Genomic DNA, 19,943 nt, shown 5'->3' with positions numbered 1-19,943 from the left:
TAGGTGTACACAGTTGTATTTTTATACATGTCTGGTGAACCGAATTGTACTATGGGCCGCTGGCCCACTCATGTACTGAATAAACAGATTAGAAACAGATTAGAAAAATCTATGAAATCTAAAATTATTAATATACATCAAAACAGTGTCTGTTTATGGAGCTCAACAAAAACAATATCAGAAGAAAGGTCAGGAGAATCCTGTAACAATTATTGAGGTAAATGTGACAGTTTCCAACTCACAGGATTAACCATGCCTGAAGGAGGGAAGTTTGTTGGCGGCTGTTGCTGTGGCTGCTTCGGCCCAACTACACCGGGTGGGGCTTGTCTGTTGCGGTTGAGAATCAAACTAGCATTGGTGAACATCGTTGCGATGGATTCCGATAACTCTTGGGACACTTGGCTGAAAAGCAACAACCATTCAGTCATTAATGGAAAAACAAAAGTTGAAAGGATATTTACTTCAACATAGAAGGTGCTCCGTTTCAAATAATCTAACTGCAATTTTTTTCAGTGAGTGAGTGAGTATGGTTTTATGCCACTTGCAGCAGTATTCCAGCAACCAAATGGCAGGAACACCAGAAATGGGCTTCAAATTTGAGTCAAACCGGGTGTACGACCAATTGCTTTAATCGAAAGGCTACCCCACCGCCCTATTAATCATAGAGAATATGATGGAGATTAATGTTTGACACACAGAACTGCTACATACTTCGCCCAAGTCTTGAGGCAAGTAAGCATAGTTGCAATAGTGTCTGGCGGCAACTGTTGGCTCTTCATCTGTGGCAGTTCTTCCTTCACCGGAGCTCCAACCAGCTGAGGACATCGTCTCTTGAGGAACGTGACGCAGGCTTGGATGAAAGGTTCCTGGAATGAAACCATCTTCAAATAGTGTCATTTATGTCATTCAGTATCAGGTAGAAACATGTCACACACATCAAAGAATCAAAATGGCCAACCTTGTGTTCTCCGATCTTGTCTGTCAACCACTTGTCCAGTTTGAGATACTCTCGTCTGGAGGCGAGGCATGCAAGGTCAATCACAAATGCAAAAGGTGTAGCATTGAGAAGCATGGAGAGAGCCTGTAATCAGATATACATACAACAATAAGGCAGTGTTGTTTCCATTGTAACACAGAACTCAGTTGATGTGTGGAGGTGATTTGAATAACCTGATCAAATATCCTCAAACAACCACAGGTGTAACAAAAAACGGGCAGAAAGACACTAAGATCTTCCAATCAGAGTGAGTGAGTGAGTGAGTGAGTGAGGTTTTACACCGCTTTTAGCAATATTCCAGCAATATCTCGGCGGGGGACACCAGAAATGGGCTTCACACATTGTACCCATGTCGGGAATCGAACCCAGGTCTTTGGCGTGATGAGCGAACGCTTTAACCACTAGGCTACCCGACCGCCCCTCTTCCAATCAGAAGGTAATGGTCACCACCAGGATTGGAGCCCTCAAAGTCTCTACCTCTGGCTAATGATTGTAGTCTCCAGCCAAGATGACACCAGTATGGAACTAATTGTCAAATATCTACTATCAAGAATGAGCTTAAGAGTGGTGATATTTCGTTTTATTCAGTATGTGATTTTAACATACATCAATAAGAATGGATAGTTTTTCATTTAAAAAAAAAGGAAAGAAAAAAACTATGCTGTTATAAATTAGGTCTATGTTTGCCCATAACAGGCCCATCAACAATAATTAGGTTTGATACGAAGGACTTATTCTGGCCCAGAATGCACAAGAGAGATTTTAGAGCAAACAGCCATCAGTATGCAACAAAGACCTATACATTGGAAATATATTGCATACCTTTAGATCTTGAGCAACATCCAAAATACGTGACAATCGAGTCTGATCATGAGGCTCTCCCCTCATGTACCATTCTGCCATGGAGTGCATTATCAACGTCCTGATTGTACTGGAGTGTCCCTGGAAACAAAACACCACATTCAACATTCAAAACGACATTCACATTCAACATTCAAAACGACAGTCACATTCAACCAAATGCAAAGTACAAACTCAATCATCTGAGGGGGATACAAAAATGATTGACATATCAGTGTTTGAAATTACCAGGCTCCTGGGGTCCTTCAAACTTCCTCTTTTTCTATCTTAGTCTAGGAACACCCTCAATTCTATATTTCAAACATTGAGCTATGATGAGGACACCTTGACTTTTATGCTAATTTTCAATGTATATCATACACACAGTCAGAGAAAATGACCTTTCAGACTCAAATCAATATATCCACAAAAAGGTTTACAAACAGCAAAATGGAAATAATACAGCAAATTTGTCGGTGCTTCCTGTGACCATGAAAATGAGGGCAAGGTTAACATCAAACAGTCCATAGGCACCTTACATTCGCACAAAGCATGGAACAAAATTATTTGTGGAAAGGGAATTTGCATACTGATATTGAAATATCCTAAAATTCAGAATAACAGATTGTGCCAAAAGGGTTTAGGTCTACAGGCCCCAAATGACTGGACATTATTTTCAGGAGATTTTAGAGTTATTATATGGAAAACAATTAGCGGAGAGACTGAACAGAGCTAGACAACAATCGGCTTCAGACTAGTGGCTCAGGTCACAGACTGGCATATTCTTATCATGCAAACCTTGATGTACAATTTGTTTATGACATCTAAAGGAACAGAGGTGTTAACTTGTCATGACGACTGTACCTGATGATGCCAAGCATAATGGAGGACCACAGCTGAATTTGCATGGCTGCCCAAGAATATTGGCATAAGTGTTGCAATCAGTTCTTGTTTGATAGTGTTCCATGTGGGCTGAAAGAGAAAAGATTCATGGACAAAAATTTCATTTTGGGCTATAAGTTACTTTTAAAAAATGTCACTGTCAGATCAATAGTAATACAGTGGTCCCTCGCTACAACGCTACCTATGGGATCCAAATAATTGGTGGGCGTTATAGACGATGAGCCGTTTAACCGAGGCCGAGGCGGGGGAGCGCGCTCAGCCAATCTCACGATCTTCGCCTTGTCTCACACATTGCAATGATACAAGTTGTTTACCGTTCATAGTGTAAAAATATAAATCCATTATGTTTTCGCCGTTTGTTATTATTTACAAGCCTTAACTGTCACATTCTATGTGAATGTAGTCTACTTACATGAAAATATCGATCGATAATGGTAGTAACAGACGCTATGAGTGAAGAGCCAATCACAATTCATAACACAAGTACAGAGTGTTTCAGTGGCATTGATTGGTCATGTTGCTTAAAATACGGAAAACGAGAGTTTTGACCAGAGCTACGCGTATTCATACACATTCATACAAATATAGATACACATTCAAGCCAGATTAATTGGTTTGATACGGTTACTTGATCCGAATCAAAAGGAATGACCGCCATGTTGTGACAGCAACATGTGAGTTGACAGTGTCACCTCAAATTGGATTGCCCACTAATTAAGAATATAAACTTCGCTTGTGGTTCTCTTTTATTGCATGCATGCACTTCTAAGATCAAAGGATGTCTAGTGTGAAAAGTTAACTAGTAGAACAATCGTATTTCCGGGACTTGCCGTGGATGTTTTCAAACAGATTATTAGACCTCCATTCAGCGATGAACGGTTGATTATGCAATGAGAAGCGTTATGTGCAAATGAACAACGAACAACTATACAATCATGTCCGTGTAAAACTCTCAGTATTAAAAGTGTACATAAATTTTGGGAGCCACGCGTTACCACGCGTAGTAACCGAGGTAGCGCTTTATTGAAGAGCACAATAGCGAGGGACTCCTTGTTCGTCCAAATGTCCTGCTGGTTTATTTACTGAATACAAATATGTCAAAAATGTGGTCTGTAAATGACGTAATCTGGACCAGACAATCAAGTAATTGACATCATCTGCGATAGTGAGATAGGATGACATGCATCAACAAAGTCAGCGAGTGGGACCATCCGATCCCGTTATTCGCCTCTTACAACACGCATGGCTAGCTGACAACCAATTCTAACCTGAATGGTCAGCGGTCATCAAACAGTGAAGACAGGGAATACATACTGTTGTTTGCAGAAGGGCAAGGACTAGCATATCAGGACACTTCTGGGAAGGGTACTTGAACAGATCCCACACTGCCTGGTAGTGTCCCGCCTCTGCCAGACGCAGTAATGACTCAACCAGGTTCAAGGATTTCCTGTAATAAAACATTGTCACTGAAAACTTGTGTCACCTTGTCCATTTAGCCCAAACCACCCAAATGAGGTAAAACTATTGAGGCAATATTGAGTAAGTATGGCTTTATGCTGATGTTTTAGCAATATTCAGGGATGTGAGCAGGTTTTCTCGAAAAAAGAGGAAAATTGTAGGGGGGTTGGGGGCATGCCCCCCCAGAAATTTTTAAAACATTTGATTGCAATTTCGTGCAGTTTGGACAACAAATAAACAAGATGGCAGATGCAGTAAAATTTCCAAGTTAAATCAGTACTTTTAGAAAATCGGGCATGGCTTTCGCGCGCCTGGCTACCCGCCAGGTCTGGGAACAATACTGCCATAAACTTCAACCCCCATCCCCCAGACACTAGGACAACTGTCACAAGCGTGCGATGTCTGACCCTTTCCCCATGTTGAAGCATATTGAAAAAAACTTACCTTGTACTTACCTTTTGATGAAAAAAACAAAACTCCATTGCAAACACAAGACATTAATACAACATATATCCCCATGACATGGGGTTTTGGACGCTGAAGAAACATTCATAAATTTCTCGCTTATCACATGAACAACTGTAAAACATCTCATTCACTTAAAGGCTAAAAGACAACTTTATCTTAAAAACAAGCCATCAGCTGACTCTGAGTAATTACAATTTCTGTGTGACGCCACACCCCACGTTATAGTGCAAGTATTTGTGACAGAAAACGTATGATGTCCGAAAAACCTATGCTGGTGAAAGCTCTGATCGAAAACAGGACAATCCGCTCCAATTGTCCGGTTTTCGATCATATTTTTCGGAGTGTTTTTTTTTTTAATTTTAAAAAAAAAAAATTTACGCGGAAGATGATTTTTTCCGAGGATTACTGTTTTAAAAAACGTGATTTTCCGCGTTTCCGTGGAGATTTCACATCCCTGAATATTACAGCAACATGGCGGAGGGACAGCGGAAATGGACTTCACTTATTGTACCCTATAATGGGAAATCAACCAGGACCTTTGACATGGCTACTCTTGTGGGAAATCGAACCTGGACCTTTGACATGGGTAACCTTGAGGGAAAACCAACCAGGACCATTTACATGGCTACACTAGTGGAAAAACCAACCCAGGATTTTTGACATAGCTACCCTTGAAGGAAATAAAACAGGACCTTTGACATGGTCACACTAGTGGGAAATCGAACCTGGACCTTTGACATGGTGGGCGATTGCTTCAACAGACTACTCCACCACCCATGGGAAACAAGTTTCTAAAATACAACTACAAGAAATTAAGGAATCATGTGTATTACATGGCATCTGCTCTATCCAGTCATCACACCACATGGTTTCTGAACTCTATAACAAACAACACATACCAAGTAGCAACCTCTCTGTCTTCATCATTGGGTGTAGATTTGAGGATGTCAATGACCACTGTATCACCTGGGTAGTCAGCAAAACTAAAGACATCCGGGTTTCGCAATGACTGTATGATATATGATAGCTGAAACAAAGAATCATTTCATGAATTCTCTAATGCAAAAGCTGCAAGTTTTCAGCTGCATGATGTCAAAGGGGTGTAAAATAAAATTGAAAAAACACAAACATGGACTAAATCATTCCTTCCTTGTTGTTTACACTTTTGAAACTAGGAGTGAAACAATGTGAATACCAAGGGCGGATGTGCACGTTAGTGTCACACTGAGGTGAGGTGAAATGGGGTTTAACGTCGCTTGAGATTACACTCACTCCGAACTCAATTCCCACGTTTGTGGCTTGGTATGTGGATCAGTCTGTTATAGTTCCATGGTAACCTTATTACACCAAACTTGGAACTATGGGGGAACGTTAGGCCCTTGTCCACACATCCAAAGCAATGGTTCCCATGTCAGACATATCCTTTAGTTGAAAATGGCTACTTTTAGGTACTGTCCGTTTTGGAAATGGACACAACCACAAGTACATTTGAATGTGTGTGTTTATGCCACACTCAGCAATATTCCAGTTATAAGAAAATGGTCTGTAAACATGGACCAAAAAATCAAATGATTAACATCGTGAGCATCAATTTACGCAATTGGGATACAATGACATGCATCAACCAAGTCAGCAGGCCCGAACATCACATCCTCTTAGTTGCCTCTTATGACAAGCACGGGTTGCTGAGGCCAATTGTCGCACTGATCAAGGTGCATATATATATGCAGTACCTGTCCCTCTGTATTACTCCATGGCTTGAAGATGTATTCCACTGGGAAGATGTCTTGTAGGCCTCGGAACAAGCCTTCCATCAGCAGCTTCAGGCCTTTCTTGTTGTTCACATAGAAACCTTTGTGATCCAGCTGACTAACCACCTCCTTCCAGTTCAGGAGTGGTGCCTACAGAAAATAGGACATTTTTATGTCATGTGAGCAACAGAATGTTGAACACCAGTCATCAATATTTGTTGATAATTGTTTGTTGCTTATTAAACACATCTCTCTGCAATATTCAAACTATATGACTGCAGCCCGTATATAAAATGTTCTAGAAAAGACAATCGAAATTATTTTGTGAAATACAAGTCACTTCCACAAAGCCATAACATTAGTTATTAATATATAACATGAATTGGGAAATTTGTAATTCCAATTTGGGATTTACTACTAACATCTGCAGCAGATGTGGGGTCAAATTTCAGCGTGAGCAGGTCCAGGCAAATCTGTGCCAAGGCAAGCAGGATAGTGTCAAGTTTTAACTCTAGTGAGCCTGACCACCCAATCCATTTAGTCAAATAATATAATACATTCCTGTTTATGAATATGTGTTTACGGAACAGCAGCAGTTATTTTGCTGAAATTCTATGCAACCTCCTATAAGGTGTACTTACAAGATCCTTCACAACCTGCACAAAGATTTCTACATTCCATGTTGTTACTCCTGGTGTGTCTATTCTGTCTTTGTCTGACCATCCACTGCCAACAGCCACTGAGGTCTGAAAAACACAAATGGAAAATCCAATATTGTTAATTCATTGCATAGCTTTCACAAACATATCAACTAATATTTCTCTTTCATGATGTATATATATTATTTGCTCTCACTGGACATGATTAAAGCAACAGCTATTAAAAAATCAAAACATAGCAAGCGATATATACACATTGCCCACTGTATATGATTTTTTCCAGTTACACAATGGTACAAGTCCTACCGGTGCTGGCTGTGACTCTCCAAGGCCTGTGGGTGTGTGGGCCATCATCCCCAGGACACGGGCAACCGAGGTAGGCGTCAACTCTCGGAAACCAAACTGCATCAGATGGTTCCGGCATTCTTCAACACTGGAAGTATAACAATGTCCAGGTGTCAGTCCAAGCATTAACCAATACATAAACTATATCGACTACTCTCCAGCCTCTGATCTTCACTGTGAAACGAAAACTGGTACTTACGTGGAGGTACAGCTGTATCCAGCTTCTAGTATCATGTCTGCCAGAGAGGCATCCATCTGGAATGATAGACATTCAAGTGAAAAGAAAGATCCAGGTCAGTTACAAAGCCATCAACTTTACCTTAAACAAGTAACATCAATTCTTAGCTGACTGCATCAAAATCAATGATCAGGCTTTGACCACATTGGTAAACCACCCAAAACCTTACAACTAAGTTGTCTCCATACTACGGATCAGTGTAGCAAGTTTGAGTGTGTATGGTTTTATGCCGCTTTTAGCAATATTCCAGCAATATCACGGCGGGGAACACAGAAATGGTCTTCACACATTGTACCCATGTTGGCAATCAGGTCCGGGTCCTCATGTGATGAGTGAACTCTTCAACTACTAGACAAGCCGAACACCCCCTACAGTTCGATGGAGGAACTTTTGTCATCATTCACTAACATTCCAAGTAACATTTCAGCTATAAATAGTGATGAATCTGCATGGATGAATTTTGATACAAACCATTGACTTGGGCATGCTGTGTGTATCTGCAAGTTTCTCTATGGGTATGTCTTCTGTGCTGGGGAACAGTAAGGGAGCAAGAACTGCCGGTGCTCGTTCGCGGGGAAAATCTGCAACCATGACACGTCTCAGGATGTGTACACATACAAACAACTGGACATCTTTCAGGTGAGTTAAATCAGAATCTTGGTCCCGTCTTCAATATATCTATTTATGGAGGTATATACATAACCGAGGTGCACACTGCAAGTCTGCAATGCAGATTTACACAAAGTGTGCAAACTGTTTCTATATTTATAACACCATAAACCGAAAACATGTTAAAGTCAATTCTCAAATCTAAATCTAAAAAAATCACAGACTGCGTATTTACTCGTAATACAAAAAATGTAGACTACATGAAATCAGGGACACATAAATTCACAGACAGCTTATAGAAGCATAAAAAACTATTGCTTTGTTAAACAATGAAATGCCACAGAATCAGTTGGTGTCAGGATGAGTCTGTATGCATGAGTGAGGGAGGAGAGATTTCCAATAGCCTCTAACAGTATAGTCACAGCATGTTGACTGAGCAAGAGAAGCCAAAGTTCATATTCAGGGCATCTGGTATGGAAACCCTTGACCAGCAGAACCTGTGATAGCTGAGGGATGCAAGTCTGCACAGCAAGCCTCAGACCATCCTTAATCAACATACTACTTCCCCTGAGCACTTGGCCATCTGTAACACTCACAGAGTGAGTATGGTTTTATGCCGCTTTTAGCAATATTTCACCAATATCACGACAGGGGACACCAGAAATGGGCTTCACACATTGTACCAAAGTGGGGATAAGAACCTGGGCCTTAACGAGCGAAAGCTTTAACAGACAGGCTACCCCATCACCTCTGCACCACTCCATAAAAGTGTCTGTCTTAACGCTGCTTTCAAAAGTATTTCAGTTATACCAAGATGTCAGCTAAATGTGGGAGGACAGCCCAAAGGTGAAACCCATGAGCAATGATATGCCAAACATCATAACAATACCGAGGGTAAATCTTGGACTCCATCTTACAATCATCGGATTCTCGCATGACTAACATATAAAATCAGCAGAGTTTCAGACTGAATCACAGACTACAGGGCCATCATCCTTATTCCACAGGGGAAGAGATTTTATCTGAGACTCAGCACTGATTACCTCTTCTGAGTGTTTTCAGGAACGCCTCCTTCTGTTCGTTGCCAATACCAAAGTGATCTTTTCCCCGCTCTAAGTGTGTCAGTAGCAGGTGGAGTACTTCAATGCAGACGTCCTGAAGCCCACCCTCCTGTCGACTAGTGACGTCTTAAACACAAAAACATTACATGAAGTCTCAGTAAGCAGAAGGAAATCTTGAGTGAGACCAATCAGCTGCCTATAATGACAAAATGGTAATACCAGTTAAGTATTACCAAAATGAACACTGCATGAGTGCAACATAGAACAGGTTTACCATCGATAGACAACTCTGGTTGCATCACGAATGAGAAAGCTTATTTGCTTGAGAGCATCATCAACAATGCCATGGTGTCCCACAAGGATAATACATGTACTGACTGAAAAATTTAAGTTGTGACAACAGTTCACATTTACCATTAGCAATAAGCATGATCGATGACCTGCTGTAAATTGGGAGAAAAGTGTTTCTTTGACAATGTAAGTGTAACTATATGTGACTTATGCTTCATATCTGCAATAAAGTGACATATGATATATACCAAAACACCACAGGTCAAGTTATGCAGTTAGCATAAAGTTATATAGGCAATATCAATCTAGATGTTGTGAAATCTCCATGTAATCACCTGCATCCACGTATGACCGGAGTAAGTCAGGAAGCTTTTGCTTGATGTACTGTGTGGCGTAGGTGCGGGAATCAGGGCTCACAGAGTTTAGAAGAGCCAAGCCAAATACAACCTCCTGTACACGCGAGAGCCTCAACACCTTACTCAGCTGGGGAAACAGCTGCGAAGTGGGTTTTAAACTCTTGAAAAACAAACAGAAACGCATTGTCATTCAAATGAAATATGTGGAGCAGAGAATGATTTTCAGGGGGTACAGTTCTGGTAGTACATATTTTGTGTCTACCCCTAAGCTCTGATCATGAGAATTACTTAAAAAAAGTTTGAAGATTGGGAATGGTTTTGGTTGTTGATATCAACTCGATGTTAATATCAAATCATTTTGTCCAAGATAATTAACAGCAGCTATTTCTGGGTGCTGCCTATATTATCGTCAAATACATCTTCAAGCAAAATATCAGAAGTGTCAGTAAACTTAGTCTTATATAAATAGACAATATGAGATCAACAGTATCTATTATCATGATTATAATCAAAGAAAAATACCAGAAAATAATCTAAAATAATTCCTTACAATGGGAAAAGTATCTACCTTTTGGTGGTGTAGAGGATTGTCGATGGCGTAGCACAATGTTGACACAAAGTTGGATTTACTAAAAAGTGACCCACACTCTTGAATCAGAAACTGAGTCTGGAAAGGAAACTGAAGACTCTTTTACTGACACACAAATAAAGAAAACAATGGAAATCCAACCTTTTTTATATTTACTCAAGTATTTAAAGCCAAGGCATTACACTAGAACGGGCAGACAAATTGCATTTGATCATTCACTTTGTATATACATGTATAAGCATCAGCTGGGATTTATCTAGACTTCTTCATGGCCGATTTTCAGTCCTATGTCTGCAGCAAAATACAGTTAAAATTCTGAAATGGGAATTAAATATTCCCAATTCAAGTGACTCTAGTTCTTATTAATGTTAGGGCTTGGCAGATTTGACCAATTTGTCTCTGAATTTAATTCTTAGTTATTCATTATTGCACTGAATGCAATGTTAAAATAATTCTGAAGTTAAGAAAATAAGGACTATGAAATAATTCCCAACCTTGAACAAAAAAGTATGGGTTTTTCCCCATAATGTGCCTGTCAAGGGCACTTAGGTTTGGAATTCTAGATAAACCAATGTCAGTTCTATAATGTAGCAACACTTCACGATGACCCACCTGGTGAAAGTCCTTGCCGCTACTTTTACCATCACCACTGAAATCAACGTGAGAGAAGAGGCACCGGAACAGATGCCTATCAGCCTCCGCTCCGTGCTGGGCGACAAGCTGCAACACAAACACAGACGTTCCCAGGACCCATATTTTGTTTGTTTGTTGTTTAATGCCCTACTCAGCAATATGACAGCAGTCTGTAAATAATCAAGTCTGGAGCAGACAATCCAGTGATTTATATCATGCGCATCGATCGAACAATTGAGATGCGATGACATGACCTATACATACAATAACTGCATATAGTTATCCTAAACCAATGCAATGTCCGCTATCACACTGTAGAAGGATCACGCGGGGTACATGGGGTCTAATGCATCCCCCGTTAGGTTCTATATAACGACTAGGAAGCAAGTGCATAAAACCCCATGAACCCTGTGATCCTGCTACAATGAATGTATCTTTACACCAACATGTTTTAATATGACATTGATAAAGAACTAAAACAAATTCAAAATTGATAGAAAACAGCTGTTTGATTGAGTGGAGGTTAGCTTGTGCTGTGTCACGTGACTTTCAGTGTGTGGCCTGTTACTTCGAAGCCCCTCAGAAATCTACATGCTGACTGATTTGCTCGTGCCGGGGTATAACAGATTTATTCTACCACTGAGAAATTTATTTCCCTCCAAGTGGGGATACATACAGTATTTTATCCAGATCATGTGGGCCAATCAGATCCTATCATTCTGACATATGATAAAGTTCATTGTTAAGAAAAATTCTCATCACCATCAACCGTTCTATTTTAATGTTCATCTGCACATCAGACCCATAATAATGTCAGGTTTCAGTTAGGACATAGGACTTTGAAATAATACAGAGGTTATTTGTTTTACCAGGGCTTAACCACCTTGCCATCTGAAGAACTGCACATGGAACAAGAGAGTGCAACATTTATAACAAAAGACAATACAGTAAACTACGTTTATAACGAACACGCTTATAACAAACTGACAGATATAATGAACTTATATGTTTGTCCCAGCCATTTGCTGTACATATACACTTATAACAAACTACGGTTATAACAAACTAAAAGCACTGGTCCCTCTGAGGTTGTTATAACCGTTACTAAACTGTAGTTTACTGTTCTTTGTTGATTGAACGGCTGAAGCAAACAATGTCACCTATTACTGCCCATGAAACCCCAACTGATAGCACTTGCGAGCAACAACACATGCAACTGGGCTGTTGTAAAGGCCATCAGAAGGGCAAAAAGAACTTCCTACCCATTAAACTATTGCTGTACATGTCATCATTATTTCCCCCTTGAACATACAAAAGGAATATAATACAGGGATGAGAACAACCTCATTAAAATCAGATCTTAGTTCTTGCTACCGCTAAACAAAAATCTGAGGACATCCCATTACGGGTCACGTCAGACCGACCTTTCGCAAACTCTTACCGACCAATGGAATTACTGACAAGAAGTCGACATTAGCCAATCAGAAGGCAGCTTTCTCTTGCTTTACGGCACTAATTTCAAATTGCCGACTAAGCTTCGAAACATATTTTGACAAATTCTCGCTTAAAAATTTGAAACCTGAACAAAAGAACATTCTCAAATGGCTAATATATGGTCTCGATTGTATAGATTCAGTCATTAAGCCCGTAACCATTGTTCGGAATACCCCATGTTAAAGTTTTCGAGGCTGCATGATTAGAAATCACATTCCGACTGTCTTTCATGATCTGGTAAGCGACGCTCAGATTGGTCGGATGAAAGGTCGTTCTGACATGACCCCTAATGGGATGTCCTCAGATCATTGTTTAGCGGTAGTGAGAACTAAGATCTGATTTTAATTAGATTGGGATGAGAATGGATTTTTTCTTTTCAGCTGAAATGTCTTTTCAATGGAGCATGGTCCATAATTTGGGGGTGTTTATAGGGGGTTCATCAGAATATAACAAATTTGTGTTCACAAAAATTGGCGGAATTTGATGGATATACTACTACTTCTTCACATTCTCAAAACACTGCAACCATTATGGTGTTGTTTAATGTTTCAAAAGTAAACATCGTGAGATATAAGACTCGAGCTAAAGACTTGTCCAATGAAGTTGGAAGTCACACCAGACGTTTGAGGCAGGTTGCAACACCTACACTGACAATGTTAGATATTACACAGTCCTGGGGTCCTTGAGGTAAGCACAGTGTTTGAATCTAGAGAGCCACGATCGTTGGAATTATGACAAACAGCCCTTAAATTTCAACACTATACTGATTATGTATTTACAAATCATTCTACCATGAATTTGGAATTTACTCGATTCTGACTGGTCAATCAGAGGCTATTAAATCACAATAAACCCCCTCTGATTGAAACAGTTGGTTTGACGGCCGCATCACCACGGAAGCTCATAGTCATAGAATAGTACTATTTTCAGTCATTGTTGGTAGGCATATTTAAATAATTATATCTACAATTACAGGTTACAAAATGCACAGATGCAGTTACTACAATATTCAAAGGATGGGTGGCAATACATTTCGTGCAGAAAACACAATAGAAATCTACAAAGGGAATGTTTTTACGCTTTGGAGACAACAGAGAGCTTGGAATTTTGGCGCTTTTCTTTATACCACTGTGACGTCATATCTTTCCGTCACAATGAGCGGTATGACGTCATAATGGTGACGTGCGATGTAGAGCGAAAACCTTGCAAAGCTTGCTTTGTTTTCTCAAGTGAAGTAATATGGTGTAAACAAACTGCTTGAGTATATACGGCACCATATTTTGTTCGGTGATTCCGTAATTCAGATCGATAACTCACTCTTAACACTGGACTCAAACCATGCCGCTTCACTCAGTATATTTGCTAACACCAAAGAGTTTGCATTTATTTAGTCATGGTAGAATGAAGATAAACATACTGTGTTTTCAATGTAAAGCAAGGGTACCTGTAGATTTAACCGCGCTAAATGTAACATTTAAAAAGCCTGATGCCATTGCAAGTATGCAACGCCAGCTATAGTGCATCATTTCCTACTGATAGATTATTGTGACATGAAAGAAAAGTCGTTATGAGTGTTACCAGAGGAAATTCTGAAAATGATTGAGGTAAACACACATTGCATAGCATGATTTTCAACAAGTACAAAGAACTTTTCAATAAATAAAGAATATTGAAATTAGATCGATCATTTTGGTAATGTGTGGGACACAGAGAAGAGAAAAAAAATAATTTCACACACTGAGTGAGGATCCAGACTTTAAAACGTGACTAAAAGTGTGAATTTTCAAGTTTTATTTTTGTTTTTTCAACAGGACCAAAAGGGGTACAAATTTGGATAATGACCCATATATGGTATTCAGACTGTCCCCAGTATTAACAAACACAGTGCACAACTGTTTCTGCCCTGGACAGAATCTCTGACACGAACACATGCTTAACTCTCTTCACATTGAAAAACATGGTGAATCAGATCTATCAAGATTATCTCTTATGGTTTTAGAGCTATGTATACAACAATATACTTGTAGTCAATGTGGCAATCAGCATTATTCTTGCTATGTAATGGATGCCTGTGAATACTAGTGTCTGGGCCAACTGTACCACTGTGACTAACGTTTCATAGCATGTGCAAGAATCCTGGCCAACATGCTACAATGTTGTCTAGGGATCATTTAGCATTAGCTCAACAATCATCAGTCACAATTGTTTTTCTTCAGGCCAGTCAATCAATGATAATGATAGGACTAGGTTTCCATTTTTGTCTATATCTTTAGAATCTTATTCCACAAATGAAAATACTTCCTCTGTTGCATATTAATAATGAACATACTAACCATTTGTTTACATGTAACTATTTACAGAGTACACATGTTGATTGCACATTTTGAATAAATATTTGAAATCAAATAGCACTTATCCCCGCAGTCCTTGATATAGATCATGAACAATTTCAATCCATAATAGCACAGGTGAGGGTGAAACACTGATGATTATCAATGATCAGAACTTCCCTAGCCTGTTGGTACGATGACAAACCATCATGACTATTGGCTGGGCCACTCAATGTAACCACTCGATTCTCATTTTATTCAGCTACTCCAACAAGCATTGGACCAGCTCTGAACCAGAATATTGTGGGCTACAAATGTGAAGTGGGGATATAAAATACCAGTGTTGGTATTGAAAATGTTTTACTTTTATTCTTCAATTGAGCATACACTTAAACTGCAAAGAGGAAAGAAACTGAACAAGCTGAATGTTGATTAATCAAGATAGATCATTTGCTGCACTTGCTGCTGATATGTATATGTACATCATACTAACAAGATTCCGATGAAAGTATGAGAAGAAATGAGAAAGAATTATATAAGGCCCAAGGAGGTGGGTACTGTCACTACATGATGCAGGGTGCACACTACTGTTAGCTCTGTGCTTATCTGTCACATCAGTGTCGTGTAAAGTGGAAAGAATCTGAAATCCCTTTACTCATGTCATTAATGCACCAGTGGAATTTCACCTGAAATAATTGTTTCATGTGAAGTTTACATGACATACAGCTTTTCAATTGGAGAAGCAGGTCATATAACTGATACATTGATGTTCATAAGTCTACGAACGACACCTTTTGCATACGTTTTTTCATGAGATTGTATTCTTGAAAAAATGTAAAAACTGATGGACTACTTCCACACTCATGTAACTTCTTCTTTTGGTGAACTATTTTATGCCGCATTACAGCTGGTTGTTGAATGGCTGTTAGTGTGAACATGAAGTCACACGTACTAAATGAGATTGTGTACATCCTTCAAGGTATATAATAGTGATATAGAAAATTAAAAGAATTGACTTTCACTTTGCGTGAATTATTTGGCGAATGAACCTTCAAACCTTGTCTCTCTACAAAGGGTCATACTCCAATGAACTCACACAAAGGGAAAGTCAATTCTTAAATGTTCAACTACCCAAATATTATGAACATGGAGAACAAATGAGGACACACAAAATGCTTGGAATTCTACAAGCCTTAATAGTATCTTTTATCATATATTTAGTGATCTGAAAAGATCTAACAATAGTAACATGTATGATAATTTTATCAGGTCAATGAGAAGAACATGAACGGAAAAGTCAATATCCTACATTTATCATACATGTAAAACTACATGTCATAACTAATTTACCAATATATTGATGGTTTGCTTGTGACAAAATACCACTTCAATATGTCAATTTGAGCTCATGATAGCTAAAAAAGATTCCATATCCAAGCATGTCCATCATTATCACTAATATACAAAATCTTGTTAGTAATCCAGTAAATAATCCAGCTACTCTTCTGTAATCAAAATACTAATCATTATCACTGCCATCATGCTTTCCGTTTCATAAAAACATGTTCATGAAAATACACGATGAGACAGATACTGCACTGTCAATTTTCACAGTGGTGAAGGTATTGTGAATTTTGAAGAAATAATTGGATGTCGCAGTAAATGTTTAGATGGCAAGATGTGTGGAATAAATCTTTGCTCTGAAAATAATTTATGTTATCAGCATGATCAGTTTGGTAATACAGTTTTGTGTGAAACAATGTACAACACACACCAGATGCCACTATTTGCTCTTGTGCCTAATAAAATATCAGTTGTTCAGATAACAATATAAGCTGACATGCAAAATTCACGGACACAGCTGTAATCCTACAACAGTCATATTTTTTTAACTGACCGACACAGAGTTCTTGTTTATTATCCTACTTACTTTTTATCTATACAACATTTTCTGTAAATGTCAACTGACATTTAATTCAACATTGATTCACACCATATATAGAATATATGAGAAATGATACTGCATCATATTTAGCTACATTCTTCATAGATGTTGACAAGGAGACCTTGACATCTTTTCCGAATTCAAATCTACATTCACATCCTTGTAAAGATATACCATACGATGTGAACGTTGCTGTGATAACATATTGACCATTGGTCATTCAGTATGTTATGATATTATTCAAAAATGAATGAATAGGCAGTTGAAGAAAATTTGTGATATTTGATACTAAATTTCGAACTCGACAGATACTCTCTGTGAATGTCAAGGCTTAATTTCCAAATTATCTATGATCTGCATGGTTAATCAACATTCTATTTCATAAATCATTAATCAAACATGGGTGTTACTTACATGTGATATCTCAGAAACGTTTGCTTTGAAATTTTTCTTTGTTAGATTGGCAACTGAATAACTGATTTCTGCCAACGCAAATGAAAGTGAGTCCAGATTCATATTACTCCATTCACATTGAAACGAAAGCTCCAAATGCTCTTTGAAGCCTTCTCACAGTCAATATAAATACAAAAACCTATTAACAAAGTTCTTAGAGAAGTCAAACGCGGCCTTTGCCGGGCCAACATCAGGAAATGTCCTGAATATTCACTGTGTCATTTTCAGACTTCTCGACATGGCGTCACAGCTGCCATATTGGCTCGTGTTCGGGTTCAATCGTGAGTGTCCGGATGCACTTCGAAAACCGCCGAAGAATAAATATTATTCGTATAGATTCAATACTAAAAGTTGACCAACTTAAAATCAGTTTTCTATCAATTTCATAGCGCTGTGAAAGATTGAAAACACTTTTAGACCGTGCTATAAAGATTTTAAACGAGCAAATGTTCGGGTCAGGTGACACATCACGTGATACCAGTAAAAATAGGTTATTTTTAGCATTGATGTCAATTCGTTTTCACATGGACAAATAAATGTTCACATTTTCTGTCTTTAGATTGAAAATGATAAATTAAGATCCACTCCAGCAGTTGTATTGCAACATTCCGTTTGTAAAATAGTCTCTGTTTTTCTTGTCTATCTATCAGCGGCGTGTTGTTTAATGCCTGCGTTTCGCATTTATCATTTGTATTATACATATATATATATGACTCATATATAATCTGTTTCATTTTCAGGTATATTTTGCACGACGTTACTTTCACGTGGACTTTGAAGATATATGTGGTGCGTAACTGTCAATTCTCAAACTATGCATAACTTTAATTGTTGTGACTGCCAGTCTGCTATGAATTGTTGATGTGAGACCTACTATGAGAGACCAGTCATTTTATTAAAAAGGAAAAAAACTACTGACTTTACGATCATGACCCCCCCCCCAAAAAAAACAACAACAAACAAACAAACAACAAAACAACAACAACAAAAAAAGAAACAAATCTCAAAACAAAACTAAAAAAAACCCAAACAAACAAAACAATGTCTCAAAAGCAATCAGTTCACACAGAGACCATAAAGTATTTTATGATCTCTGGTTAACAACAACATTTGGAGCCTAATTTTAAAAAGTTCTTTGCGTAGGCTTATCTCAATTATTCAGATAGTACCAGTTGAATGCCATCCAAAAGAATATGGTTGTTAGCTATTACTCTTTGTTTATTAATTTCTCCAAAGCTTTGCCTCTATAGCATGATGTCTCAATACTGACCAGCCTAGCACTGGCTGGAGTCAAAGGAAAGTACTGAACTCCTAGAAGGAAGCATCTTTAAGTCCCAAGTTGTGTCATTTTCAGTTTGGTTCATTGCTGGAAGAAAATGGTGGCAGAGCTGTGTGCTCTGTTTGCCTACAGTCTGGCAACGTCTCTGCTGATTACATCTGTGACAGTCCAAGTCCCTGAGATGTCTCTTCATCTCCAGATACATTGACCAGGATTTAGGTGGAACAGCTTTTTACCCCAGTTTTGGGCCTTTTTTGTTAAACTCTCCAGATTTTTTACCAAGGGGAGGTAACTCTAACCTACTGTCCCCAAGATAAAAGTACACACAGACCATGTGGTACAAAGTATGTTGTGTGTATGTGTGCAGGTTGTGTGTATGTTGAGGGTCCTAGTCTGAAGTTGAATCATTGGTAGAAACAGCATGTCTTAAACACTCACTACCCAAGGCTCTGAACAGACTGTTAAAATTGTGACACAGCACAGAAGCTGTAGTCAGCAGTTTAAGATGTCAACATGGACAGTCACTGAACAAATGTTGTCAGCATTGATATTCAAATAGTTTCTAAAAACTAAAACTAAAATCAAATGATTTGAACAAATATGATGTCATCTCTTCATGGCACCATATGCTAAAACAATTCAGCAGGCTAAAGGTTATAATGGACAAACTCGTGTTCAGGTTGAAAAAAGGACACATCTGAAGCCAAAGTGCCAGTGTAAAGTTGGTTATCATTTAACACCGACAACAGCAGTACGTGATTACATAAAGACCAAGTCTACACCAGGTTGTGCACCAAGTTCCCCCCATCTACAGTTTGAGCTATCACTAAACTATTAGATTAATAACTGGTTTTGTAAGCCCCACTGTACAACATACACATACCAGGTGAATGTGAAGAATCTCCCTAGCAGTTCATGTATTGTAGTCCTGTTATTCTTATTGTCATCATTATTCTTATAGTGCTGTAATATTCAGTATTAACACTGATATCTAATCACCAATAAACTTTAAAATCCATATGTGCAAAGAGTGTGTGCACCCCTCCTATGAATGCTGCAGCAATGAAGGGCTTCAAAAACCCATCTGGGGAATCAAACTGTGATGAGTGAACACTTCACCCACTTGGCTACCTGCTGCACCAGATCATTGGTGAGGTGAGGTGAAATGGGGTTTAACGTCACGTCCAAGATTATTGCACTTATATAGCGATGTGCATGCACGATGTGTGTGTGTGTCTGCAGTC

General features: G+C 38.8%; 1 protein-coding gene across 8 annotated transcripts in view; it reads right to left on the bottom strand.

Annotated features, from left to right (window-relative positions):
* The window catches only part of LOC124116283 (CCR4-NOT transcription complex subunit 1-like), a 47,201-nt gene extending 29,499 nt beyond the window's left edge, over positions 1-17,702 (bottom strand). For 3 of the 8 annotated variants that reach the window (XM_046477547.2, XM_048380431.1, XM_046477553.2), the window contains exons 1-17: positions 17,382-17,702; positions 11,178-11,285; positions 10,545-10,655; positions 9,956-10,136; positions 9,312-9,455; positions 8,131-8,240; positions 7,621-7,676; positions 7,383-7,509; positions 7,059-7,163; positions 6,400-6,567; positions 5,566-5,693; positions 4,055-4,187; positions 2,702-2,809; positions 1,820-1,939; positions 959-1,081; positions 712-881; positions 243-402 (exon numbers count right to left, since the gene is read on the bottom strand). In XM_046477547.2, the coding sequence (XP_046333503.2) occupies positions 243-402; positions 712-881; positions 959-1,081; positions 1,820-1,939; positions 2,702-2,809; positions 4,055-4,187; positions 5,566-5,693; positions 6,400-6,567; positions 7,059-7,163; positions 7,383-7,509; positions 7,621-7,676; positions 8,131-8,240; positions 9,312-9,455; positions 9,956-10,136; positions 10,545-10,655; positions 11,178-11,285; positions 17,382-17,483 (2,154 nt within the window). In that variant the 5' untranslated portion in view covers positions 17,484-17,702. The remainder of the gene's footprint in view (positions 1-242; positions 403-711; positions 882-958; positions 1,082-1,819; positions 1,940-2,701; positions 2,810-4,054; positions 4,188-5,565; positions 5,694-6,399; positions 6,568-7,058; positions 7,164-7,382; positions 7,510-7,620; positions 7,677-8,130; positions 8,241-9,311; positions 9,456-9,955; positions 10,137-10,544; positions 10,656-11,177; positions 11,286-17,381) is intronic. The other 5 variants (XM_048380436.1, XM_046477556.2, XM_048380435.1 and 2 more) reach the window with 4 other exon arrangements.
* Positions 17,703-19,943: the final 2,241 nt, after the last annotated feature.

This window comes from Haliotis rufescens, unplaced genomic scaffold (assembly GCF_023055435.1).
Source record: "Haliotis rufescens isolate VD_foot unplaced genomic scaffold, xgHalRufe1.0.p SCAF_30, whole genome shotgun sequence".
Classification (NCBI taxonomy): Eukaryota; Metazoa; Mollusca; class Gastropoda; order Lepetellida; family Haliotidae; genus Haliotis; species Haliotis rufescens.
Note: the sequence above shows the minus strand (reverse complement) of the source record. Positions and strands in the feature narration are given on the sequence as shown.